The sequence below is a fragment of the Bos indicus genome, chromosome 3, assembly GCF_029378745.1.
Source record: "Bos indicus isolate NIAB-ARS_2022 breed Sahiwal x Tharparkar chromosome 3, NIAB-ARS_B.indTharparkar_mat_pri_1.0, whole genome shotgun sequence".
Taxonomy (NCBI): Eukaryota; Metazoa; Chordata; class Mammalia; order Artiodactyla; family Bovidae; genus Bos; species Bos indicus.
In genome coordinates this window covers 27,945,206-27,973,008 of record NC_091762.1, presented here as the reverse complement: position 1 = coordinate 27,973,008, position 27,803 = coordinate 27,945,206, and the positions used below count along the sequence as shown (strand labels likewise).

At 43.4% G+C, this 27,803-nt stretch overlaps 1 protein-coding gene across 1 annotated transcript in view; it reads right to left on the bottom strand.

The window, feature by feature from the left end:
- Window positions 1-27,803, bottom strand: part of CASQ2 (calsequestrin 2) — a 71,066-nt gene that overhangs the window by 22,851 nt on the left and 20,412 nt on the right. The window contains exons 2-7 of the mRNA XM_019956744.2: window positions 22,364-22,448; window positions 19,287-19,387; window positions 17,581-17,692; window positions 10,229-10,302; window positions 3,973-4,103; window positions 2,527-2,572 (exon numbers count right to left, since the gene is read on the bottom strand). Of these exons, the coding sequence (XP_019812303.2) occupies window positions 2,527-2,572; window positions 3,973-4,103; window positions 10,229-10,302; window positions 17,581-17,692; window positions 19,287-19,387; window positions 22,364-22,448 (549 nt within the window). The remainder of the gene's footprint in view (window positions 1-2,526; window positions 2,573-3,972; window positions 4,104-10,228; window positions 10,303-17,580; window positions 17,693-19,286; window positions 19,388-22,363; window positions 22,449-27,803) is intronic.

Genomic DNA, 27,803 nt, shown 5'->3' with positions numbered 1-27,803 from the left:
AATGTGGAAAGTGTGAGCCATCACTTTTATTTTATAGTATAGCAAAAGCTATAACTTATTCATTAAGTGAAAAGAAAGCAGACTGGGTTCCAGTGAAGCCAGATGGCAAACTTCCTTTCTGAATATCTGCCTCTGATACGGGAGAGGGAGTATTTCTTCAGAGCAGTGTGCAGGGGGGTGATTTGAGAGATGTCCATGATCAGAAGGAGGGGGCAGGACTGTCCTACAATGGTGGTGTGGTTTTGGGTGGGATACTGCTCTCTCAGTGAGGACAGGCCTGAGAGAAGGATTCTACAATTTTGCAGCGTTTCCCTTCCAGGAGCCTAGAGACTTATCTCTTAAGAATGAACAAAACAAGAATTAAAGATAAAGGCATAGCTGAACAGAACAGTAGTAATCACTCTCAATTTGAAATGGTACCTTGTCTCATGAAAGACAAAGACAGACCAACAACCTATTCCAGATTAAAGGCAACTAAAAAACATAACAATCAAACACAAGCCTTGGATCAAAGTTTGGATCATTCGCCAGGAAAAAACAAATGTTTTCTCTTGCTATAGGATATTAGTGACGACTGGTCAATTTAAACATGGAATGGTATTAGTATTAACTTCCTGCTTTGGATAAGCATACTGTGATTCTGTGGGCATCGCACATGGCACTCGTAGTAAAGAACCTGCCTGCCTAAACGGGAGACGCAAGAGACTCTGGTTTGATTCCTGGGTCGGGAAGATTCCCTGGAGAAGGGCACGGCAACCCACTCCAGTATTCGTGCCTGGAGAATCCCATGGACAGAGGAACCCGACGGGCTAAGGTCCATAGGGTTACAAAGAATTGGATACGACTGAAGCAATTTTGCATGCATGCACACACTGATTATGTAAGAAAAAGTTCTTGTTTTTATACAACTTCTGAAGTGTTTAGGAGCAAAAGGGAATTGGGTCTGCTATTTACTCTCAAACAGTTCAGAAAAATTCTATATCAAGAGAATGTAATAAAGCCAAATGTTAACATTTGGGGAATCTGGCTAAAGAGGTCATGAAATTTGTTACACTGTTTTTTATAGGTCTGAAATTGTTTTAAGTGAAAGGTGAGAATATTTTTAAAAAGGAATATTATTTTTAAATCATTGTTATACCATTTTTGTTATTTTAAAATCCAATAACAAGACCTCCTAAATTTTGAAAGGTTTAAATATTAGGAAAAGATGTTTCTATTGTGCTGTGTTGCTCTTAAATAGTCCACTCCTCCAGACTGAATTATTTGCCTTTGGTGTGAAATGTTTGTTTTACCTTCAGATATCCAAAGAAGTTACATGCCAGTAAAACAGAGAGTGTCAAGTTACTCCATGATTCTGTTCAGCTGTCACTTTAGACTCTAAATTAGAGAATTAGTAAACACAGGCTTCCATGTTAATCTCTTTCTCCCTACCACCAACCCTTCTCTCCCTCTCCACCAAAATGTTGCCTTATGGGGACATGGTCCCCTCTAGGATATGTGCTGGAGAAAACAAGAGATTTGGTTCCAGGTGGTCTAAATTTAAGTCCCCAGATCTAATGCTTATTAGTTATATATCTTTGAGTAATTGATTTAATCTGTGTGATTGTCAGTTTTTCTAGGAAGCTAAAATACTACTTGTTTTATATCACTTTCCAGAACTGTTGAGAGATCCAAGGGGCACGTGAAATGCTTTGAAAACAGCTTCACAGACTTTGGTTGTGACTGTTTACTGAATTCTGGCCCTCTTTATAGTGCCAACCCACCTGACATATTGTCTGACACAGACCTCGGGGACAATCTGACTTGGCACTTTTCAGTGCCTTGAGTTGCTATTTACAAAAACAGCTACCACGCACTGATGGAGGACCTACTGTGTCTGGGTTCTTCACACCTTTCATCCCCACAATAAGCCTGATTTTAGACGCAGGAGCTAAAGCTCAGAAAGGCCACGTGATTTAAGGTAGGACACAAAGCGGCTCAGAGGTTAAAGCGTCTGCCCACAATGCGGGAGACCTGGGTTCGATCCCTGGGTTGGGAAGATTCTCTGGAGAAGGAAATGGCAACCCACTCCAGTACTCTTGCCTGGAGAATCCAATGGATGGAGGAGCCTGGTGGGCTACAGTCCACGGGGTCGCAAAGAGTCAGACACGACTGAGTGACTTAACTTTCACTGTCTTTCACTTTCACAAAGCTAATAGGTGGCAGATTCTGAACTTGAGCCCAAGTCTGAAATGCGTGGTCTGAGCTGCTTCTACCTGTGACCTTGGGTTTCTGGTGGCCAGTGAATGAAAGCCAGTAGTCACTCTAGGAAATGAGCTCAGAGATAGAGTAATTTTGCCTAGTGGCCAGCCCAGGGGAACGGAGTTGTAACTCAGTGTGATGCTGTCCACATGTCAAATTCCCCACCACCCCAGACACCCACTCCAGGCAAGTAAGACTTGGTTTGAGGTTTGGAACTCAAAGGGGTATTCCTCTTGGGGAATGTACTCATCTCTGCAAGGCAGAAAGAGTTTGCCACTTTCTTACCCATGTTTCAAACATATCTTCTGGGCGCAGGCGACGTAGAGTGGGTCTGGGGGGAAAAAAAAAAAGATAAACTTCCTTGAATAGAGATGACCTCAGCTGACACCAAAGCCCCAGCATAGTGAAATGTAGGATAAGATGTTGGTTCACTTTCCCAAGTCCGACATAATTGTTTTCTCTCTTAAGGAAACAGCAGATCGACCCTGTTGTGTGTGACACAGAGCTGGGCCTAGAGGTTTATTCATAGGCCCATTTGAGCCCAGGATTATAAAGTCTATCACAGATAATGGGTCACAGGGAATGGGGTCACTTATGCCCGGGCCAAGAAGCCCTTTCCCTTTTCACTGATAGGGGACACTCCTGAGAACCCTGAGCAGGCCCAGAATCAGGAGACCCAGGAGAGGAAACAGCCCAGAGCTACAGAAGTTTTATCACCAGGGTGATCCATCAAAAGCCCTTGAGGGAATGTTTGGAGGAGCAGGTCGGATCTATCTTTTGCTCAGTTTCAACTTCTTTTTGAATGTTGGCAAATACTGTTAGCCTTGTTGGTATTTATTCATCCGAGTGCTGCTTCCCTGTGGGGACCAAGGCCAACCCAGTGATGGAGTCATTATGCTCCACGTTCAGTGAGCCCGTGTGACCGTGAGGAGGGGAGGGTGGGTGGATGAGGCGGTAAGCCCACCACCATGTTCCATGTTCTGGTATTGTCTCTCCCTTAAGAGCTGAGGTCAGCAGACTAAATACAGATGGAAGGTCCAATCCAGCCAAGGCTGCTGTTTTTATAAATAAACTTCTGTTGGGACACAGCCACACACATTTGTTTACATATGGCCCATGACTGTTTGCTCACTACAACGGTGGAATTGAGTGCTTGCAGCAGAGACCATCTGGCCCACAAAGCCTGCAATATTTATTTTCTGGCCCTTTACAAAAAAAGTATGCTGATCCATACTAGTGCTAATGGTATCAAATATTCCTCTCCCAGAAGTTCTATGCACAAAATGTTCATCCTTGGCTTCATTACTCAACTACCCTGAGCCCAATTCCTTGATCTGTAAAATTCAGATATAATTTGTTATATCCCCCATAATGTTGAAGATTAGGTAAAATAGCTTCCCAAAGCCCCTGGCATCATACTTTAGGATGCTAACATTAAATCACTATCATTATCATTGTGGAATTTTACTTGTGACATCTTACTGTATGAGGTGATTTCTTCACTGCGAGGAGGTGGTCTAACTTTGCTTGGAAATGTAAACCCATATTCAGAAAATGGAGCCACTGATCAGTGACCAACAAAGCCACACTGCCAAGTTCAGTTCTGCTGGGGTACTAACTCCAGGTTGTTGCTCTTCGGGGTCTGAAACGGTGGGACTGAGAGGCTTGTCTCCATCCCCCAGGCCCTGGATCCCCCCTGCTGCCACTCCCTGCGTGCCATCTGGGGCACACCTTTGGTGCTCTTTCACAAACTCCACGAGCTCCTCTTCTGTGTAGGGTTTGTCAGGGATGGCAATGGGCTCGTCCATAAATGGCTCGTAGAAGTCAACCTCATTCATCTTCAAGGACAATTTCTTTGCAACCTGGAACAATTAGAAGCAAGACAATAGTTTCCTTGAACAGCAGTCTAGAGTAGCAGTGGGTTGTCCAGCTACAAGTCTGTGTGTTCTCTGCAAAAGACATGGGAGTGTATGTGTGGTTTTAACTTAAATGTTGAAATGATAGGAACTCAACACCTAGGCCTGGCCAGACCCACCTCCTTTTGTGATCAAAGGACAGATAGAGAGGAAAAATCCTCTCTGGCAGATGAGATCCAGTCAGGGCCAGAGAGCAGTCAGAATGGAAGGTGGGAAATTTAATTCCATAATCACCATCACTGAACTGTGTTTGCCAGGGCCTGGAGGAGGAAGCAAATGTCAGCAGATCATGTTCAGTGTCCTGGGATGCATGGATTTAATTGAACCGATTTTGATAGACCAGGCAGTTGATGGAAACCATGTAAAGTACACAGGTACTCAGAATCAGAGGCCAACCCATTAGTCTGTCCCCGATCAGCTCATAAACTGTAATTACTATTTCAGCTGAAGCATTGGCCTGAGGGCTGTCTCTCAGTCCTGGGTGTGTCTGATGGTTTCTGAGCCTCTGGAAACTGCCTGGTTGGTTACCTGTCAGAAGGTGACTTGCCATCCTGGTTTGTCCAGGGTGGAGGGGTTTCCCAGGATTCAGACTTGCAGGGCTCATGCTGGGAGAGTACCCAGCAAGTGAGGATGAGTGGCTTACCCTGTGTCAAATAGAAAGCACAGGGAGCCCGCCTATAGACTGGGAGCTGTGTGCTCTCTTGATTAACATGGCTGTGCAGTCTGGTCAGGACAGAATGGTTGCTGTGTTCACCGGCAGAGCTGCTGAACTCACGTCTCCTTTTGTGAAATGATTCGAGAGGCTTGGAATGTGCAACGCTCTGTAGAAAACCAAATGCCATTCTTTTCGAGTTCAGAGCTGTGGTCCCAGAAAGCACAGGGATGAACAGTGGTTCCCTTGAAGCTAAAGAGGAATTGCCTAAGAGCTGACGCCCTGTGGTGGTAACCAACGGTGCAGAGGCCCAGGGCAGCCATGACTAACTGGGGAGGCGGGGGACTGGGTGTTACATAAGCGGTTACACAAGGAGGTCCATTCTGAGCCAACACTGGTATCCCTATGGCTTTTGTCATCACTTGCTATTAATTCCGGGTCACTGTATTCCGTAAAGATGTTTTTTAAGGACTTAAGGGAAAGCAACACTCACATGCTACTCAAGAGCTAACAAAAACAGCTGTGTTAAGAGCCAAAGTCTGTCAAAGGGATTTAATGGTGATGTTGATTTTGCTTTAAGGGACAAAAAGGTGTGGGGTTTTCTCTTTTTTCCCTCTTCTATGGTATGGGGGTGGTGTGGATGATGGGGTGGGGAATGTGGTTAGGGAAAGGGGAGGAAAGAGCAACCGTACAACCATGGGTTGGGCTTACACACAGTTCTTCACAAAGGCCCTCGCAGAATGAGCTTGAAAATGACATTGGATTCTGGTGTTCTGAGTTCACCTACCACATATCTTAGGAACAAGGGAACTGTGTTTGTAGGAGGTGACCAGATGAACAAAAACAAATCATAGCAAACACATGGAGTGCTTGCTGTGTGCCAGTTACTGTTGCAAAGTGTTTAAAGTTGATTATTTTTGAATCTCCACTTTGTACGAGGTCAGAGCTATTATTTTACTTATTTTACAAATGATGAGCTTGAGGCACAATTTGAGGGTGAATTGTTCAAGTGGAGTGTTCTGAACTGCCAATTTGCCTCCATTCCAACTTTCCATTTCATTTCCTTCCAAATTACCTTTTCCTTGACATTGTACAGAAAGGAATTTATGTTCCTTTAAATATCAGATTGGCACTGTGCATGGTGTAGGGAGATGTTTCCTTATTGCTCTTGTAACAGGTTCTCATCAACTCACCCGCAGATCAGTCTGCCAGAATGAAGGCTTCCTGAAGGTGAGAAGCAGCTCATCACACCCTCCATTAAGGGAAACAGTGGAGATACACCTGTGTGTGTGTGTGTGTGTGTGTGTGTGTGTGTGTGTGTAAGGATGTAAGTGTTAAGACCATGAATGTGAAGTTGGAATATGATGTTTGTAAGTTTAAATCTTGGGCACTCTGAGCAGAATTTTCTAGAGGCCAATATCCCCTATATAGGCCCGTTCCCTATATACCCGACACTACCATAGAATTTTCTCATCTTGAATCTCAGATAATTCCTTCCTTTTCCTTTTAATTGTATCTTGGATGGTAAAGGCTGAAGGAAGCTTGACTGATTGAGGCACTGATTGATTCTTCAATAAATATTTAGTAGGGCTGACTATATCCAAGGGACCCAGACCTGTTTCATGGATGGTACAATTAAGTAAGAATGGATTTTACTATTAAAATCTGAGGAGATTCAATCATGAATTCTTTTGTCCTTTTTTTTTTTAAATTAGTTGGAATGGAGTTTGTCAAGGCAAGAAGATTATAAAGTACAATGGCCATTCTTCTGACATTTGCACGTGTATAAATCTTGATAACATGTTTTTCCACAAGTTAGCAAGCCATTTCAATTGTTGCAGATGAAACCAACTCAATGAATTTAGGTCTTCTCAACATCTGTCTTCTCTGTCAACTTTGTTTAGAGAATCACAGCTTCTTTTGGCCCAAGATGGTTCAAACAAATGATTTTGCTTCTCAGTGTTTACTCCAAGAAAATAACAGGTCAGTGGGAGATGGCATGAGATAATTAGAACTGCCATTTTTCAGACTGTGAGGTGCCATAGATGGACACCATCCTCAGTCCTCTGACTCTTGCTCCATTTGCTTCAGGCAGGTTGGGCCCTTGTGTGGCTTGATACAGAATCAAGATCCATTGATCAGTGCTGGTCCTAAACCTGTGTGCCAGCTGAAATCTCCCAGGGAGCTCTTAGAAAATGCATATTTCTGGGCCTGGCCATAATGCTAAAAAAAACCCCCAAATTTCCAGATGTGAGTTCCAAGAACCAATGCTTTTAAAAGCTCCTTGGGGCTTACCTACACGGACAGTGGTTGGAAACTGGTAAACTCCCAACTCTACATCAGCAGCCCTGATATCTCATCCTCATTACAGTTCTCCAACTCTTATAATGTATTTAACATAATATATTTATTGGTTTGTTTACTTACTTTGTGTCTTCCCATCTTCTCCTTCCCCCAACACATACCAAACTCTAAATTCTACAAGGACAGAAATCTGGTTTGCTCAGTGTTGTGCCCCTGGCATCTGGAAGAGTGTCTGGCACATAAAAGGCCCTCAATAAATGCTTGCTAGGTGGGTGGATAAATAAATAAATGAAAGATCCTTGCAGTTGAATGTCTTCCCAACTTGTAGAAATTAGACCTCAGACCCCATCTTATGTTCCTCAATAGATTCTTCTTCCTAGATTTCCTAGTGTTTTCAGGAGCTTTACAGTCTTTACTGTCCCGAAGCAGAGACTTGCAATCTTAAGCTGTTTGTGTGTCTTCTCTTGTCTTTCTCTCCATCTCAACAGTGGCCAGGTCCCCTTGTCATCTCAACCTCTGCCAGTTGGTTCTTCATCTTTGGGACTGTATTAGGGTTTCCTGGACCCTTGCCTCTCCTGACTTCAAACCTCTATAAAGCCCCTCCCTTTCCAGGTCCCTCTGGCATTCCCTGCAGTGGAGTGTCTCACTAACAGGTCCTTCTGCCCACTTCTTCTGCTCTAGCACCCCCTGCTGGGCACCAGTGAGGCTTAGCCTGGGGACAGCCATGCCTCCTAGACCTTACCGTTCCCCCGACTCTGCAACTGATGACTATAAATTCTTAAATACCTTATAGCATGATCAAGACTGCCCAGTGCCACAGCTCTTCTTCTGTGTTCTATATAGAGGTAGAGAGTCTGTCTTTTTGTAAATGTCATAAAATCCCACAAGGCTACATGACAGGGGCACTTGTGACTCAGTGTCTTTCAGAGTTTTTAGTGAAGAGCCCTGCGAGTTTTTAATTATAGCCTGACCTCACCTTCATGGGCCACATATGGTTGGGCTGGAAGGCACAGCTAAAACCAGACACTACCCTGAGTTCAGCATTGGACTAGCCTTCTAGGAACTGAGGCCTTCCTGCTTGGCCAAGCTTATCTGTCTGACTCTGTCTTCCTTCAGATGAGTTCTTACCCAGGAGCTGCCGTGTTCCCTCCCAGCCCATTATAACCAAACGAGAGTGATGAATTTCCTTTATGTTTCTCTGGGCCTCCCCTTCTCTACTAATACTCCCCCCCACCCCCAGTCTCCCTTCGCCTGGACTTAGATGACTGCCTCTTCTTAACAACAGTACTGGCTCACACTTACTAAATGTTTACTATGCACCAGATGGCAGCTAAGCATTGACATGTATTGTTTCTTTCTCTTGAGAGCAGTAGGACAGAGCAGTTGACTTTGAAGTTAGGCTGACCTACTAACCATGTGACCATGAGCAGATCTATTTAGTCTCTCCCTGCCTTGGTTTCATCTTCCATGGATTGAGAATCCTAATCCCTCTTATACAGGAGTGTTGAGAGGATTAAATGAGAAAACCTATGCAAAGCTCTTAGCACAAAGCCTGACACATAAAAAGTACTTAATAAATGACAGTTATTATTCATTTTGATATTCGTGTTCCAGCTCTCTCCCAACTCTAATCCACACAATTAGGGTAAGCATTCTTCAAGTTTGGATTGTATTACTTAGATTATAGAGCTCTCTTCTGGATTATAGGCTTGCAGACGGGGGTCATACCCATAGAAGTGGTTATGTATATATATTCAATGCAATCTCTTTTCATTATGCTCCTTCCCTGCTCCAGCACTTATAGGCTTCCTCTTGTTTTTTAAAGAAAACTTGAACTCCATGTGGTAGCAATGCCCATGAACGCTGTTCATGGAAGCCTCACTCCTCACTAGGAGTAACTTTTACCTTTTTTGCTTTCAACTTTGGCCACTTGAATTTGATCAAGACTCCAAAACTTTGTCCTAGGTTTATTTGTTCTGGTAAATATTGCGATTTAGAGCTTTTAGTTTGGGGCATACGTGTATGTGTGGTGTATGGATGTGAGTTTATTAGTGTTATAAACGTGTGGGTATAAGTGTGACTATGTGAGAAGGTATGTGTTATGTTTGTGTGTTGAATGAGTGTATGTATTGGTGTGTTGTGTGGGATTATATGCATGTTGTGGGTGTTGTGTATGTGTGTTATGTGTATATTGTGCAGATGTGTGAATGTGAGTATGTGGGTGTACACCCTGAATCTCAAGAGAAGATAGAGTCTCCTACTTAATGGTGTGGCACAGAGGAAAGGTCATGGATTTTAGGTACACAGAGTCCGAAACTGTGACCTCAGCACTACTACTAATTCGCTGGAGACCTTGGATACTACTTAACCTTTCTAAATCTTTTTTCTCATCTGGAAAATGGTGTTTTTACTTTTCAGAGTTGTTTTGGAGTTGTTTAAAGGATTAGAAACAGTATAGATGCAATATATCAAATTGTGCCCAACACAGAGAAAACCATAAATAGCCCTTTTGCTAATAACTGGAGCAAGAGTAGAGACTCCAACCTTGGTAGGCCCCAAAGAAATTACCCGCTGATTTAAGGCCCCTATATCTCTGCAGTTCTTTGGCTTAAAAAAGACTTGCCATATGCAGAAAATATAGATCCACTGAGTTATAGCCGAGTACACCAATGACATCTCCTGAGGAGCAGGAATGGGTAACTTTCTGAAGCACCAGGGCTTTAGATGGTCTGTGCTCCTCCTGATCCATCGCCTATCCTTGCCCAGTAGAGGGGTGGTATACAACCCCAGGAAGGGAGAGGATGGCCCTAAACAAAAAGGAAGCAATGACCAGTGACCCAGCACATCTGGGCTCATACACTTCCCATTCTTAGTGTTGAAGGTGATAAAGAATGGTTCATCTCTTTTTATTGTATGTTTTCAGAAATATCCTTACATCCTCTGAATTAATAATTGTTGTATTCGATTGTTATTCAATGGTAATTTAATGCCATATTTCTAACACTTCTGGCAAATGTATTAATGGATGGAGGAGTGTTAATGTTGCTAAAAGAGAAGGATAAGTGGTGGGAAGTTCAAGCTTTAAAGTGTTTAAACAGGTTTCTTAGGTACTTACGCCTTTGTCGAAAGTAGCAAAAAATTTGATATAAGGCTGGAAGTGTTCAGCTGCTTCTTCAAACGCCTTGTAATCTAAGAGGAAAAAGAAAAAAGGGAGAAACATTTTCAAGATTCATGTTGCATCAGAAATTTCTCTTTTTAAATAATGTAGAGAAAGTGGGAAGCCAATTAATTCTGATTGGATAGTTATTTGATAGATATTATTTAGATAAGCATTTGACTTTAGATCCCGAGGAATTTGGGTGGACTGTCGTTCAACTATCCCAAAAAGGATCTTTTATTTATTTGTTTATGTTTGCGCTGGGTCTTTGCGGCTGCTCCCTGGCTCTCTCCATTTGCAGCAAATGGGGGCTAGTCTCTGTTGCAGTGTGAAGCTTCTCCTTGCGGGTTCTCTTGTCCCAGAGCTCAGGCTCTAGGGCTCACAGGCTTCAGTACTTGTGGCACACGGGCTTAGCTGCTCCATGGCATGTAGCTGTGTCTCCTGCATTGGCAGGTGGATTCTTAATCACTGGACCACTGGGGAAGTCCCCTAGAAAGGAGCTTTTCATCGCAGTTTTATGTGTTTTAGGAAACTGGGTGAATCCAAGAGAGGACAAGAGACAGAAAAACCAAAAGAAGTTTTTCTCTCAAACTCACTGCTAGTTATAAGTGTACCCTCTACAGAGAATGCATCCTGCTGTGTAAGTGAGCACTATATAAGACCAAAACCCACTTAGTATGCAAAGCAACTCAATCAAAAACGACATCACAGAAGAATTTTAAACTTCCTAGCAGGAGTACTTCTTTGGGTAAACCCTAGTTTTTCTTTTTCTCTTTTTCAGTTTTGTTTTTTCATTCTGATCCCTTGATTGAGAGGAAGACTTAAAATTAACCAAGCCCAGGCTTGATTCTCTGTCCATAGAATTCTCCAGGCAAGGCTGCTGGAGTGGGTAGCCATTCCCTTCTCCAAGGCATCTTCCTGACCCAAGGATTAAAGCCGGGTCTCCTGCATTGCAGGCGGATTGCTTACCGTCTTGTATGGTAAAGAATCTGCCTGTAATGTAGGAGACCCGGGTTAAACTCCTGGGTTGGGAAGATCCCCTGGAAAAGCGAATGGCAACCCACCCCCGTATCCTTTCCTGGAGAATCCCATGGACAGAGAAGCCTGACGGGCTACAGTCCATGGGGTCTCAAAGAGTCGGACTGAGCGACTGTACTACTATTAGACTTGACTCTGGCCCCAGACTTGAATCTAAATGGGTCAGGATAAGCATGAGACCCTGTGAGTGTGGCCATGCTGGGCCTCACTACACCTAGGCAGTTGCTGCTTGGTAAAGACATTCATACTCCTGCCTGATATGTGAGGGTGATGGAAATGGTGCTCGTGTGGATGATTCTGCCTAAAGTCTACGATCCTGAGAGTCAGTGATCCTACCATTCATTTTTAATAAGATTTCCTTTTTTTTCCATTTCATGAAATTTCATATCCCTTCATCGTCAGAGGCATAAGCTTTATCTAGAATCCCAGAAGCAGGCAGAATTTTCTAATATTTAATCAAAAACATTTCAAGAATAATGCTGACTTAAGGGACAGCAAGTTGAATAAGACAAGTACACTGATCTCAAAGGCTCACAGCCAAGGAGGGTTATGGGTCCTCATAGGACCACAATGCAGTGTGATGGTTGTTAGAATAGAGGAAAGCACATAAGCCCAGGCAAGATAGGGGTTGGAAAATCTACAAGAACAGCTGTACAAGCTGATGCAAATTTACACAAACTCATTCCTCATAAAAGTAGTTGGGTTGTTGGAAAATATATCATAAAACCTGAGAGATGAGCTAGAGGATTATGTGGAGGGGAGGAAGGTGGGTGAGAGATTTGGATAATGAATAGAGAGAAGGTGAGAGAATGAAGAAAGTGGAATGGTTATAGCCGTACCTGAGTTATTTATGTCTTTCTAAGGCAGCAGTTGGCTCCATCAGAATCCTCTGTCCCCCCTTCCCTGACCTCTTGTTCCTGATGAACCTCTCCTTGCCTCCAGGAACCTCTGTCCTGATAGAAAGAATGGCCTTTACCTGTGTCCCAAGATCTCCCTTCTTCACTTGAGGAGCCAGTCTATATCCCTATTAAGATGCAGAAGGGTAGAGCAAGGTAATTTGCCAGCTTCAAACTGTGGTTTCAAGGCTTCTAACTGCGGTTGAGCCTTTAGCCTCACCCAAAGAGCAGCTGGCTTCTAGGAAACCCAGTCTAGTCTTCTGCTCTGATCTCATGTGGTCCCAAGGTTTTTCCTGCCCTCGTGTGCTGTTTTGATGCTGACCAGGTCCTTCCTGGCTGCACCCAGTCTGACTCTGCAGTTACCTTGATCTTTCCCCTTCTGAACAGGCTCCTGAACATCAGCTTTTAAACTCAGGCTTACTGTAGTCGTGTCTTAGCATTTCCTCACCTTTCTTCCTTATCACTCTGAGTTTTCCATACTGGGTGTTGACCCTTTAGCTTCACATTTCCCTTAGTTTGGTATTCTTAACCATTACCTGATCTCCCTCAGTAAGTTTTTGTCATTCTCTCTTAGCACTAGCATCCACAGTTACATGTTCAAACTGGAAATGGACCTTCATGTCCCTGGGAGATGTAGCCTCCCAGTTCTTCCAGATCCCTTCTAATTTGGTACCAAACGTCTTAGGCAGCCTTCTGTCCTAAGACCATTCCACTCTACCTATGTTTTAAATTCTTCCAGTTTCCCCACTGTCTATCCATTTTTCTTGCTCAATAGAAAAGCTTGAGATCATTTGCAAAGCCCTTGTCTTCTGTGCCATTACACTTCCTTGACCAGTCACCCTCAAAATACAGCAGAACACACAGGGTTCTCAGCAATTGCTTCCCTGGGTGCCTTACCACCTCCTAGCTTCCCCACTCACTGACCTTGGCCTCTTCTGAAAGGCAAGAAGGAAAGAGAGACGGGGATGCCTGGTAAAACAACACGATGCTTTCTGCCACTGTGTAATGGCCACAGGTGTGTTACAAGAGGCATGACAGATAAAAATTTTTTACAGTGAGAAATCTTTCCAGATATTTTCTACAACCATTCAGGTTTTTGAGTAGCTAATATTATATTTGAAAGCAGTGGCTCCCTCAGTGAATGTTCTGTCTCAGTAACAGTTATTTTGTGCCTAAGACTAGTGAGCATCACAGCTAGAGAGAGGCTGCTCCCCTGACTTCCCCACTGGATCATCTCAGTGTGATTGTTACTTTAGTCCAAGTTGGCTTTGGTTTGTGAGGCTCTGTAAAATATTTAGTTTTTTCTTTTGATTTAGTTTATTTTTTTCTGCTAACACCAATGGAATGTATGATAGCCATTTATTATGCTAATAATCATCACGATCAACATTATCAACAAAATTTGGTATTAGGTATTTCTAAAGAGGACAAAACTGATTTTCTTAATTTTCTGAATTATTCAATTTATGCCTTCCTTCTTCCCTTTCTACTGTTCTATCTTCCTACCTTCTTTCTTTTTTCTAATGCCTGTATATATTAACAATTAGCCAATCTGATTCTAGCTGGGCTTTCATAATGTATTATTGTTTTTGTAAATTAAAAAAATCATTTCTTTCAAAAATAATAATTGGGAATAATTTAATTAGTTGATTCATTAAAGAGGACTGTAGGCCTTTGTGGCTTCAGAACTGATGATGACGCTGTAATGACAAGAAGGTGTAAAGACTGTGTTGTCAAGTTCTTTCTGAAAAATTTGATATTCAAGCAGTATTTATTCACAGAAATTCTTTGTTAAAAAACTTTTATCTGTTGGTATGAATTCCACATAAAAGATTGTTATTTTAAAAAGTGACCCCAGGGACTTCCCTGGTGACCCAGTGGTTAAGAATCCACCTTGCAGTACAGGGTACGTGAGTTTGACCCCTAGTCAGGGAACCCAGATCCCACATGCTGCGGAGCAACTGTCCATGAAGCGTAATTACTGAGCGCACATGCTGCAACTGGAGAATCTGTATACCACAAGGGAAGATCTCGCATGATGCAGTGAAGATCCTGCATGCTACAGCTAAGACCTGATGCAGCCACATAAATTAATTAATTGAAAAAGTGACCTAAATAATATCCAAACCTCCATAGCCCCTTTTCTTCTTGTGTGTGTGGGTGTGTGTGTGTGCTCAGTTGTGGCTGACTCTTTGCAGCCCCATGAACTGTAGCCCTCTAGGCTCCTCTGCCTATGGAATTTTCCAGGCAAGAATACTGGAGTGTTTTTGGAATGAATTCCTACTCTAGGGGATCTTCCCAACTCAGGGATTGAACACACATCTCTTGCATTGGCAGACAGATTCTTTACCATTAGCAACACCAAGCTTCTCTCCTTCGTTCCAGGTAAAGAAATAGGTTCAGAAGACTTGTCTCTGCTGTATCATACTCAAGCAGGCTCAGTGTGCAAGGGGAGTTTTACTAAAAGTTTATGAGCTAAGAGATGAATTGAAAAAAATTGTGAATTATGTTTGATTTGAAAGCTCTTCAAAGGATAAATTATTGGCTTCAAAACATGCTGGACCTTGTTGAGCTCCTGAATAAAGTTAACTGAATATTGCAATGACACTGAAATATACAGTGTACAAAGTTTATCAATTTAAAAGCAAAAATTTAACCTTAGAAAGGAGGTTAAAATGGCTCACTAGTAACTTTATTATTTAAATCTTAAGAAAAAGTTGTAAGACCAGTAGAGTGATAATTGCATATTCCAAACCAAATGCTTCATTATTATTTTTAAATATGTAGTATGGAAAAGCTTGGCTGGGTTTGAAATTTTTTCAGATGATCATAAGAAATATTAACATTACATTTGTCATTGAAAAGAAGCGCAATATCTGTTAGATGGAAAGAATGTTCACATCCTTGAAGGACAATTTAGAGATTAGATTATCTAAATTCTGTTCAACGGCAAGAAAAGATGCTTCATCAATCAAAGGAAAAAAAATGAATGTTGTCCTGTCATTTGCCACCATCTACATGTGCCAGCAAAGTCTCTGGTCAAGGGTGACTATGCAGAATTTGAAAAGATCATTTAAAACCTTGATCAGGAACTGTATATTGCTATTTCAAACATAAAACCTGATATCAAAAGGTGTATTCTTAGAAGCAAGCACAAGATTTTCATTCAAAATCTATAAATATTTTACTTGGAAGTTTTATACAATGTAATATTTTATATCTTTCCTATTATTTTGTAATTATTATATTAAGGAAGTGAAAAAACATATTTTTTTGTAAGCCCAAATAAATCTCTTCCAGTTTACCCCTACGTGCCATACAAGCATGGTCACATTTCGTGTGTGCCTTGACCTGACACAGCTGTGCAGTCTTGAAAGTACAGCCCAGTGGGTCAGTGTATGATCCTTGAAGTCAGCTGTCTGGGGCTGTCTGGGATGTAAATCTTGGCTCTACCATTATTGCTAGCTGTTTGATACTGGGTGAGTTCACTCAGCCTTTCTGTCCCTTTATATCCTCATCATTGAAATGCTGATAATAATGGTAGCTACCTTACAGGCTAGTTGCGAGAATGAAACTAAGGCATCTGCAGAAAACTCCTGGCACAGGCCCTGGGGTATGATACACATCAGTTGAATGGAGCTATTATTGTTATTCATTCAGGGTTGAGGAAGGTAGACAGTGGAAGATGTGCTTCTCTCTCTCTCTCTCTTTTTGGCCACATTATGCAGCCTGTGGGATCTTAGTTCCCTGGCCAGGGATCAAACCCAGGCCCTTGGCTGTGAAAGCATGGATTTGTAACCAGTTGTAATCAGGGAAACTCTGGAAGATGTCCTTTTCATCCCAATCCTCCCTCCATCTATGCTGTCCTGAGCTTAATGGAGGAAGAAAGAGAAACAGGATGGGAATGGATAGAAACAATTGAGGGGCTCAGGGAAGGCAGAAAAGGATTAAGGGAAACGAAAGGAAGAGGAGAAAGTAGAAGGAGGTGGGAGGAGAACCCAGAGTAGCCAGCCTCTATATAGGAATGTGAAAATTGAAATAAGTCACCTAAAGAACTGGGTTGAAAGTCCTTAGCTAGCCTCCTTTCCAGAAAAGCACCCTTAAGGAGGGTGAATCTCTAGTCACCTTTTATGTAGCAAATTAGAAAAGTGTTGAGTCATAAGAGAGAGAAAATAGGTGGGTTGTTGATGCGATGACTAAGGGAGCCAGTTGGCAGATGGAATACAGAGATGGCTTCACAAAGCATTTCAAAACATTTTGGAGATTACAGGACTAGTCATAAGCAGCCCTTATTTGCACCCTCCCATGTACTAATGCTGCCCAATTCTCTTTCATACTTATGCCCACTCCTACTAGCACTGTCCCTCTCTCCACAGCTCAGACACAAGAAAAAGCCTTAACTCATAGGACCCTGGGGGAAGGCAATGGCACCCCCACTCCACTACTCTTGCCTGGAAAATCCCATGGACGGAGGAGCCTGGTAGGTTGCAGTCCATGGGGTCACAAAGAGTCAGACACAACTGAGCGACTTCACTTCCACTTTTCACTTTTCACTTTCATGCACTGCAGAAGGAAATGGCAACCCACTCCAGTGCTCTTGCCTGCAGAATCACAAGGATGGAGGAGCCTGGTGGGCTGCCGTCTATGGGGTCGCAGAGTTGGACACAACTGAAGTGACTTAGCAGCAGCAGCATAGGACCCTTGCTGCCAAAGCACTTTAAAAAATGTCCTCAAGTAGTTGGCCTTCCTGGTTCCTTCTCTTCCTGTCCCTTCCTGGTTCCCACTCGCTACCCCAGTCACCTCTCTGTAGGTTGTAGTGATGCTCCAGTATGTTCCTCTGCCCACCCAAAACCTGGCCACAAAGCTTTCAAAGGGAATATACCCAAGGGTGTGGCCATGCCGTTGCAGGCAGCCTTGGTGGTCAGTGGGGGTTGACCAGCAATTTCCCACATTGTGCTGCAGCTGCCAAGCTGATCTCTACCCAGACTTTCCTCAAATGCTTTCCAAATGACTGAGATGCTCTCCAGCTGCTGACCACAGGAGCTGCCAATGTCAGGGAGACAGCCCTTTCTACCCCATGTTGGGAGAGAATCCTGCAGGTTGATGGGCAGGTGGAGAAAGTGGAGGAAGCGCTTTTCTCTCATCTATCTAACACTCACGACCCCCCTTCAAGGTCAGAGAACATGGCCCAACTTCAATAATCCTTCAGCTCCCCCACCTGTTTTGCATAATTTCTGCTCATTTGTCCCATTGCACAGGGTGTAAGAAGATTCTCCCTCTATGTGCTGATGGCTCATCTTCTTTCTGGATAATCTAACACACCTTGTTGGGAAAGGAGCCTTTAGACTGACAGGCTGGGGTGGACAGACAACTTACGTTCTGATTCCTCACTCTTGAAAAAGCCAATGAGTTTGATGTGGTCCTCAATGCGCTCAAAGGCTTGGACTTCCAGTTTGCTATTGATGATCTCCACTGGGTCTTCAATGAGCTGGAATACCACACACACAACACAAAAGATGTTCAAATAAAAGAACTGTTCCTGCCCAGTAGGAGAGTCAGGCGCATGTGTAGAGTGCTTTGGAGGGAAGTTGTGAACTTAGTCTGAGTTCTTCAGGATCCATTTCGCTTTCTCCAGTGAGGTGAAATTTCTTCCTTTCTTAGAGGAACTGACCTTAACGCATGGAAGTAGGCCGCCTGGTCTAGGAGTAACCTCATTTCTCTTGCCAGCTATTGATTCAGGAATGGCACGTGACTCAGTTCTGGCCAATGAATCTCCAGAGTACATCAGCTTGAAGGCCGGGGGAAAGTTCTACTTTCCTTTTAAGAGAGCAGTGGAGGCCAGATTCTTTTCCCTGTCTCATTGGATGTGAATGAGGAAATGTGGTGTATCAGCTCCTGCTGCTGGACCTTTTTAAAAATTTATTTTTAATTGGAGGATAATTGTGTTACCACGTTGTGTTGCTTTCTGCCGTACAACAACACGAATCAGCCATAAGTATGCATATGTCCCCTCTGTCTTGAACCTCCCTCTCACCTCCCATCCCATTCCATCCCTCTAAGTTGTCAGAGAACTTGAGAACAGTCAGCTTGAGGACAAAGCCAACACAATTACCTGATTTACAGAAAGAAACGGAGCTAGAGCCCTGATTTGGTCAAGTCTAAAATCTGCCTCCCCTGGTCTTCCGTTTGTTAGTGATGCTGCTCATTATTTAAGGTACTTGCACCTAAAAGCCCCCTTCTAGCTGACGGAGCCGGGGCAGGGCCACGTGGGCAGTTGCTCTGTTGCCTCCCTCAGCCTTCTTTAGGGCTTGCCAGCGTGGGTCAGGGAGATGAGAGTCTATGAGCACTGGTTTATAGGAGGTAACCTTCGACTTTACTTCTGCCCCTCTCATAGAATTTTGGAGGCAGTTGGGAAAAAGCAGTAGGCCACGGTGTTCTAGCTGGTAGATAAGGAATCACCAGTATGGATGGTCTTTATCGGCACAGGCACCTGAGTGCCAAAGAACTTGACTTCACAGCTGTTCATGAAAGTGTGAGTTTAGCTATGGAAAAAATATCTGTACAGTGTCTATTCCTCTATTGGCCTGAGCACGTGGATCCCAGGGTGTTGTCTGTCCATGGCTGAGAGGGAATGTGGTATTGGAGGGCTCCTCAGCCCTGCCTCTCTTTATCCTGAGAGTCACTCAGCAGGTTATTACTCCTCTCCCTCCTCCATCTTCCACTGAACATCCTCCTCTCTTCCTTACACCTCCCTTCAGAAGCCCTAGAACAAAGCCAAGGGGATTCTGGGGATGTTTGTGTATACTTGCTCAGAGAGTTAACATCCTACTACTACAAAGTCCTAATTTGTGACCCTCTGGTCACTAATAAAACAGTTTCTGGAGTGATTTATGGGCCAGCTGCTGAGTAGACATAAATATTGTCGTGATGTAGGCATGCTTTAGTTTTTTTGTGAGGCTTGAGAAATCTTTCTTAGACCAGGTCAGGTTATCTACCTTTCCTGTTGTTACTTTCGGGTCTTACGTCCCCCTGTATTTGAACCCAAACAGCGCCACGCAGGGCCACTGGGCGCAGAAGCTTACGTCCAAGAGAAATTCCACCAAGACGTCAGCTGCAAACTCGCCATCAAACTCAATTGTGCGATCACCCTTAAGAATATACAGGCTTCCTTCTTCATCAAAACCTAAAAGAAACAAAGAGTTCCCAAAATAAAATCATCCTGATGAAAGAAGAGCCATCCTGTCGGCCAGGGTCTGGCTCAGGTTTCCTGGGTGACATGGGGTCAGGCTCAGTGGAACTAGCATTAACCCTAAGATTGGTTCCCTTGCAACCACACCTCAGAAGGGTTCCCAAAGTGGGAGCTCAAAATGAAATAGTCAGGACCCCACAATTCCACCTGGACTTTAGCTTCAAAGAAAAACCTCATCACCACTCTGCCACTGCTTTCATTTTCCAAAACCCACTGCTGACTCCATCCTTCTTATCAGAAAGTGTTCACACCCACTGCCCATCTGGCTCAGTAGCCTGGCATGAAGCCCTTCCACAGCCTAGTGCCAGCCCTGTCCTCTACATTCTCCCTTGAGTGGACCTGTGCTCCCTTGAGAACTTCGCTTTTCATCCCTGTACAACTCCCTTGGCTTTTTGCCCAAAAGCTGAGGTGAAAGGGGGCAGAAAGGAAAGGCCATAGTGCATGATTCTCTGTGCAGTTGTTCTCCTTGAGCCTGGAGTGACCTCCCACTACACCGACACCACTACCACTCATCTTGGTCACCTCCTGTGGGTCTTAGCTTATGACCCATTTTTCAAGAGAGAGCTTCTCCAGTCTCCCTTGCCATTATGGATCTGCTCTCAGCTCCGTGTACAGGTACTCACTCTAACAGCGATCCATCTAGAAGGGAAGGGCTGTGGTCCTCTTGGGACTCCAGCACCTTGCTTGGAGTCTGGACCCCTTGGTATCCCATAAAAGTTTGCAGTCAGAGCGAACACCTTGCTTTTCTATTGTAGCTGAATTCTGCACATCTGTCCCCAGTCTGCTGATAACGCTGCAAGAGCAGGTTCTGCATCTTCTTTCCTGCCTGCCTCGCTCTCTGTTGTGTACTTTCACAAATGCTCGCCGAAGAACTGCATTTCCCCCCAGGAATGCTAAATAGCTGAAGCTGGCACTTGCTCCAACTGCATGGCATCCTTAATTCCTTAGATTAATTGTTTTCAAACTCTCAATTAGCTGGAGGATGCTCTCTCCAGATGAACTCTTCTGCAGAATCTCTAGGGGAAGGGAGGCTGGCCCACTGCCCACCATGTCCCAGGGCACTTCTGAAGAAGCCCTAGCCTGCTGTGGAGCCCCGCTTGTAAATCTAAAGGAGCCGTGTGCCAGGTATCCCGAGGCAGGCAGGGACTGATCACAGAGGGTGCGTGATGAACCTCAGCAGTGTCCTGCTGTTGGACTTCTCTCTGAGCCTGAAACCAGTGAGAGATTGTTGCATTAGTTCAGAGACCAAAGTCTGGCAAATGGAAATGGGGATGGAGTTCAAGGAGCAGGTTTACAAGATACAACTGTCCTGTAAACTTCGGGGATTGAATAACCAGAAAGAACCTGCCCCATGTCGTTTAAAAGTTCATTTAGACACTTAAAGCCCCATCACATCACTGGGAGAACGTCCATCAGTCCATTCTTATGAATGCTTGCTGAGCTTGTGCTCCCTAAATTTCTAGCTTGCTGGAACACTAGTGTTTTCCTCTAGCTATATTTACTAGAAATTCTCCCAAATTCTCATTAAAAGAGTGGGAAGAGAGAAGACTAGGAAATCAAGAGGTATTGGACTGAATTCATCAACTCGCTTTTGACAAGGGAAAGAGATGAATATGCTTTGCACAAGGGGAAAAAGTTCTTAACTTGTCTCCAGGGAAGGAGATACTCCAGGCATTCTTAATAATGCATTATCACTTATAGTCATGAGTCTGCCTTGTATCTAACCTAAATGTTGTCTCCTACAATTTAAATCTTTTTGAAAAAAAAAACTGGTCTTGAAAATAAAATAGGAAGCAGTTGTTTGCAATTCTCTAAGATAATGAACTTTCATATATATCTGAAGGTGTTTACTGAACCACCGCTAATCTTTTTCTGTATTTTGTGATTACTACTCCCAATCCAATTAACCTTTCTTTAAAGGTCCTGTTTTATAACCTCCTGCTCTCTTTTACTTGCCATCCTTCACTGGTGATGCAGAAAAAGTGAAATGGTCAGTACAGGTCCAGGGGTTTTTGCAAACCAAGGAGTAACCTATATCCTCTCTCCTTGGGATTAGCGGTGTAAGAATCTTGAAGCGCACTCGCACTTGACCGTGATGTATTGACACAGGAGATTACAACTTGCACTGTACAGTCATGTAACCATACCTCCTCTAAATCCTCCCTCTCATCCTTGGTGACAGTGCCCAGCTGGGGTTTGGCCTTCGATATAGAAACAACTGGGGCCCTAGAGTCACTACTATTAATGATATCCTTTGTAGGCTGCTTCAGCTAAGAGGTCAGGAAAGAATAGGTGATGGAAGAGGGGATTTGATCTCCCTCAAAGAGATCACAGTGTCAGTGAGGTTAGCCCCCCTCCCCTTAATTAATGTATAGTTGGTATACAGGGTTGTGTTAGTTTCAGATGTGCAGCAAAGTGATTCAGTTATACATACATGTATTTTTCAGATTCTCTTCCCATATAGGTTATTACAAAACATTGAGTATAGTTTCCTATGCTATAAGTAGGTCCTTGTTGTTTATTTTATGTAGTGTATACATGTTACTCACAAATTCCTAATTTATGTTCCCCCATCCCCTGCCAAGAAGCTAACCTTTTAACCTTTTCTAAGAGCTGGAAATAAAGGTTTGAACCATTAGTGTCCATTTTCCCATGAAGAGACCCTCTTTCTTGTACTGATCCAAAGATATATTAAATGTCTAATGTGAAATCATTGAATTCAGTAAATTGTATTTACTTTTTGTGAAACTCTTCCCTAAGCTAAGACTAAGCTGTACAAGGTCATTTTATATTTATTTAAAAACAAGTCTAGTTATCATGCAAGAAAAAAAATGACTGTACCTTTTTTTTTTTTTTGCAAGACACATTTGTTTCTTCGTGATATATATATATATAAAAAATCACATTTACCCAATTTCTTGGCAAGCTTGGCTTCTTTCTTGGCATCCACCATCACAAAGCCTATATCTTTGTGTTCCAGGACCTGGGCCACAAGCTGAAGGGAAAGACAAGTAGGAGAGTAAGTGAGTCAAGGGTAGCAAGACTAGAAAATACCATGGGACACTATTTTGATATGTTGACAAGATTTCTTTCCATACTTCCTGTTACTCTGTGACCAATTCAAGAAGCAATGTAGAGATTCTGTGTTTATACCCTTAGGAGAAGGATGATTCAGCAGAATTCCCAGAAACAAGGAGAGACGAATGCGAGAGCCAGAGCTCAGCTTTGGAAGACCACACCCATTGTTGCACACCCTTCTCTGCCCTCGGGGTAGATAAAATTTGAGTTGGGAGAATGCAGAATCAGAAAGGAGACAAAGAGAACTGGGTACCAACAGATTCCTACTAAGGGGCCTGAAGCCCATCCCCAGCCACTGGGGTTTGGCAGGGTCATGAGAGATGCCAGATAGGCTGAGGGACCTTAGAATAAAGGAGACCAGTGTCCCCAGTACCCAAGACAGTCTTCAAATCCCTTTACCCCATGGACTTGAGGAGTAGGAATGTCCATTGAGGGTATCTGGTAAAATGACCTGAGATGACCTCTGAAGTTCTCCTGCTTCCAGCTGAGAGGAAGCACGAGCAGAGTACCTGGGTGGACTCAGAGCCTCAAAGGTGAAGAGGGTGCAACAGTGTCACGTGGACCCATGGCTGGACTGGGTGGACACCAGCCTACCTGCTGACACCAAGCACAAGACTGGCATCATGTTAAGCTCCCTGAAACTTAGATATGAGAAAGTAGTGTTCAGTCGCTCAGTCGTATCTGACCCTTTGCTACTCTGTGGACTAACTATAGCCTACCAGGCTCCTCTGTCCACAGGATTCTCCAGGCAAGAATACTGGGGTGGGTTGCCATTTCCTCGTCCAGAGATAAGGAATTAGAGAGACCCTCAATTGACTGAGATCTAATTCCTGCCATATGGCTGAATGGAGGCTTAGAATAGAGTGGGGAAGCTCCCAGAAAGATCATGAAATATTAATATTACATTTCTTTATTTAAAATTTTAAAAAAGATAATTGCAGATTAACATGCAGTTGTAAGAAATAGTACGGAGAGATCACTCATACATTTTACCCAGGTTGCCGCCAAAGTAACATCTTGCAAAACTAGAATACGGTATCAAAACTGGATATTGGTATTTATATAGTAAAGATACAGAAGATTTCCAGAACAATGAGGATCCTTCATGTTGTCTTCTTATAGTCACATCCACTTGCTTCCACCATCATCCCCTCCCTAACCTCGGCAACCGCTGATGGCATCACCAAGTCAATGGACATGAATTTGAGCAAACTCTGGGAGATAGTGAAGGATGGGGAAGCCTGGTGTGCTACAGTCCATAGGGTCACAAAGAGTCGGACATGACTTAGTGACTGAACAACAACATGTTCCCATTTTCTGTAATCTTTTCATTTCAAGAATGTTATATAAGTTGAATCATATCATATGCAACCTTTGAGGTTGTTTTTATTTACTCATATTTCTCTGGAGATTCATCCAGATTCTTGGGTGTATTAATAGATCATTCTTTTGTATAACTGAGCAGTATTTCCATATTATGGAGGTACCACAGTTTCTTCAATTATTCATCCACTGGAGAACATCTGGGCTGTTTCAAGTTTTGGGCTATTATGAGTAAAGCTGCTGGAAACATTCATATACAGGTTTTTGTGTGAAGGTTAGTCTTAATGTCTTTAGGAAAAAATACTCAGGAATGCAATTGCTGGGTTGCATCATAATTGCATGTTTAATTTTTAAAGAAACTGCTGTTTGAGTGGCTATACCACTTTATATTCGGGCTGCTGCTAAGTCGCTTCAGTTGTGCCCGACTCTGTATGACCCCATAGACAGCAGCCCACCAGGCTCCCCTGTCCCTGGGATTCTCCAGGCAAGAACACTGGAGTGGCTTGCCATTTCCTTCTCCAATGCATGAAAGTGAAAGTGAAAGTAAAAGTAAAGTCGTGTCTGACTCTTAGTGATCCCATGGACTGCAGCCTACCATGCTCCTCCATCCATGGGATTTTCCAGGCAAGAGTACTGGAGTGGGTTGCCATTGCCTTCTCCCAATAGCAATGTAGGGATGAGGAATCCAGTTCTTCTGCATCTTTGCCAACACTTGGTGTTGTCACTTTTTAATTTTATATGTGTAGTGAAGTCTCATTATGGTTTTAATGCATTTCCCTAATGGCTAATGATGATGAATACGTTTTCATGTACTTGCCATCAGTATGCTCTCTTCTATGAAATACCTGTTCATGTCTTTTGTCTATTTTCCAAATAGATTATTTTTGATAGCTGAGTTTTGAGAGCTCTTTAAATATTAGTCCTCTGGAGAAGGAAATGACAACCCACTTCAGTGTCCTTTCCTGGAAAATTCCATGGATGAAGGAGCCTGGCAGGCTATAGTCCATGAGGTCACAAAGAGTCGGACACAACTGAGTGACTTCACTCACTTTTGTTGGATGTGTGGTGTGCAAATATTTTCTTCCACCCTGAAGCTTATCTTTTCATCCTTCTAATAGGGTCTTTCTCACAATAAAAGTTCTTGATTTTAATGAAGTCATATTTATCAGTTTTCCCATTTATGGATTGCACTTTTGGTGTTAAGTCTAAGGACTGTTTGCCTAATCCTGTATCCTGAAATTTTTTTCCATTTTTTCCCTAACAGTTTTATTATTTTCTTTTGTTGTTGTTTCCTGTGGCTTGCGGGATCTTAGTTCCTTAGCCAGGGATTGAACCTGGACCATGGCAGTAAAAGCACTGAGTCCTAACCACTAGACTGCCAGGGATCTCCCTAGTTTTGGAATTTTAATTTTACATGTAAGTCCATGATCTGTTTTGAGGGTTGTGTGTGTGTGTGTGTGTGTGTGTGTGTGTGTGTGTATTTTTAACCAATGGTGTCCAGCTGTTCCAGCACCATTTGTTCAAAGGGCTATCTCCTGCTGTAACTTCTCTATTTGCCTGTTCATTCTTCCCTTCTTGACCTCCTATGCTCTCTGTTCTCTTTCTTTCTCTCTAGCTCCTAATCACTCCTTTCATCTAAGGCCAAGGATATTGGGCAGAAGCACAGAAAGCTGCTCTGCAGAGTCCCTCTGGTGACTGGAGGTGGAGGGGCAGGTAACAAATGCCTCCTCCACCCCACAGACAGTTTTCTCTTCTTTCTTGAATTTTGGCTGAGACTAGGGAAGGCTTAGGAAGAAAGATATCATCAGTGTTTATATTATGACTCATCTTGAGCGTCCCTGTAAAGCTTAAAGAGGCCTGTCTTTCTGCAGAGTCACTTGGCTTTAATCTATTGCATTCAGTTTATTAGACAAGATCATTTTTTAGTTTTCTGGTGTTCAGTGCAAGCTACTTTGTCCTGTTTAGTGCTATCAATACGTTAACTGAAATGCTCCCTTTCTATAATTAAAAATGAATGATGATGAGACCTGATGGCTTTGTGATATTAGACGGTTTCCCTATTTCTAAAGTGTGAGCCTCTAACAGTGGTTCTTAAACCTGGAACACTGGGTAAAATGGGGCTTCCTGGCCTTCACTCCACAAGTAGAGAATAGAGCTGGGGTGGAGCTCAGGAGAAAATATTTTCATAAACCACACCACCACACCCCATGATTCTGACGCAGCAGATCCTGTACCACATTCTCAAAAACACTGCTATAAATGGTTGTCAGTTCATCCAAAAGTGATGTGGCGTGGTGTTTTCCAACTGTGACCCACGGGCCATGCTCAGCCCTGTTGGTTGCTTCATCTTAAGTGTAGGAGAGAAATAGTATTAATAGTAAGAGTTTTCAAGATTAACTCTGAGAATTACAGAGAATTTAATTCCGACCTCTCCTAGGCATATACCACCACATTTTATTGGTTTTTAAGTAGATGCCAAGGTGCCTTGCCTAGGCTTGTAAAGCATGACATTCTCATTACTTATTGATATTGATATATGACAATTGAAGATACGTGAGTGGAAGGTGCTATCGCAGACAAAGTCAGTTCTGTTTTTTTATGGTTTTCTGTTTAAGCCACAGCCAGTTACTGTTCTAGGCACAGATGAGGAGACAGACGCTGGCAGCCACAGATGGGTCAGGAACCGTGCTAGCTAAGACCTGTCCACCTTCTCCTTGGCACCCTCTGCACAATCCGTGAGGGGTCCTGTCACTCTCGCCTCCTACCCTGATTAGGCCCAAAGCCTGCACACTTGAGCTCTGTCATCACCTCCATCAGCCCTAGCAAGCACCCTTCTTGGGCCTGAGCCAGGGGTGGCCAAGGCTGGCAGCCACCCAAGAGAGAGCCATGAGACTGGGCTGGGGGAGAAAGGGCGCAGTGAAAGACTGGGGCCTTCTGGGCTGACTCTTGACATGGCCATTCTCCCCAGGATCAAGAGCCCCTGCTGAGCTGATGGGGCGGGCCAGACATTGTCTGCCTCTCCTACTCAGCTTAATCTCCACCATTGCTCTGCTCTTATATCTCCAGCTCATGTTTTCCATTCTCCATTCTTCCGTAGCCCAGTCTCACTGAGCTCTCTCAGGTTGCTGCCAGCCTGGCCTTGGCTGCAAAGGCCAGCTCCAGACTCATCTTTGACTCCAGTCTCTTTTCTGTGAATTCCAATAGCCCGTTATAGGGACACAGCACTCTGGCACTTATTTTGCAGTCATTAGAGTTCTATATTGTGCATCTTTCCTCCCTAAGGGAAAAAATGCTGATTCTGTGCTTCTTTTGTATCTCATAGAATTCCCTAGAGACACTCAGCATACTTTGGATGAATGGACTGGCCCAAGCACTTCATAAGTTTAAGAGACTTTTGAGCCAAAAGAAGAAGAGTAAATTACACCCTGTTACCAATTACAGGGATGCTTCCCTCATAGCTCAGCTGGTAAAGAATCTGCCTGTGATGAGGGAGACCTGGGTTTGATCCCTGGGTTAGGAAGATCCCCTGGAGAAGGGAAACGCTACCCACTCCAGTATTCTGGCCTGGAGAATTCCATGGACTGTATAGTCCATGGGGTCACAAAGAGTTGGACAGGACTGAGCGACTTTCACTTTCACGTCACTTCACTTCACAGTGATTAAAAGTTACAACCACCAGGAGGAGAAAAGATAGAGTCAGTGTGTCTCCCAAATTTCCAGAAGACCAGAACGCTGTTTTCAGATTAGACTCTAGTTTTCTCATGTTGACTTCTGGCTCTGTCTGTTTTGTTGATTGGTTGGTTGGTTACTTCTCAGATGGTCTTGCCACCTGTCCATCCTAGAGAATGAAGTTGTCTCTTATCAGTTGGTATGTGTAGCTGCTGGGCATGAGTGCAGTTCCAGAAACATTGATTTGTTTGACCATTGCTGATTCTTTTGAGTACAGAAA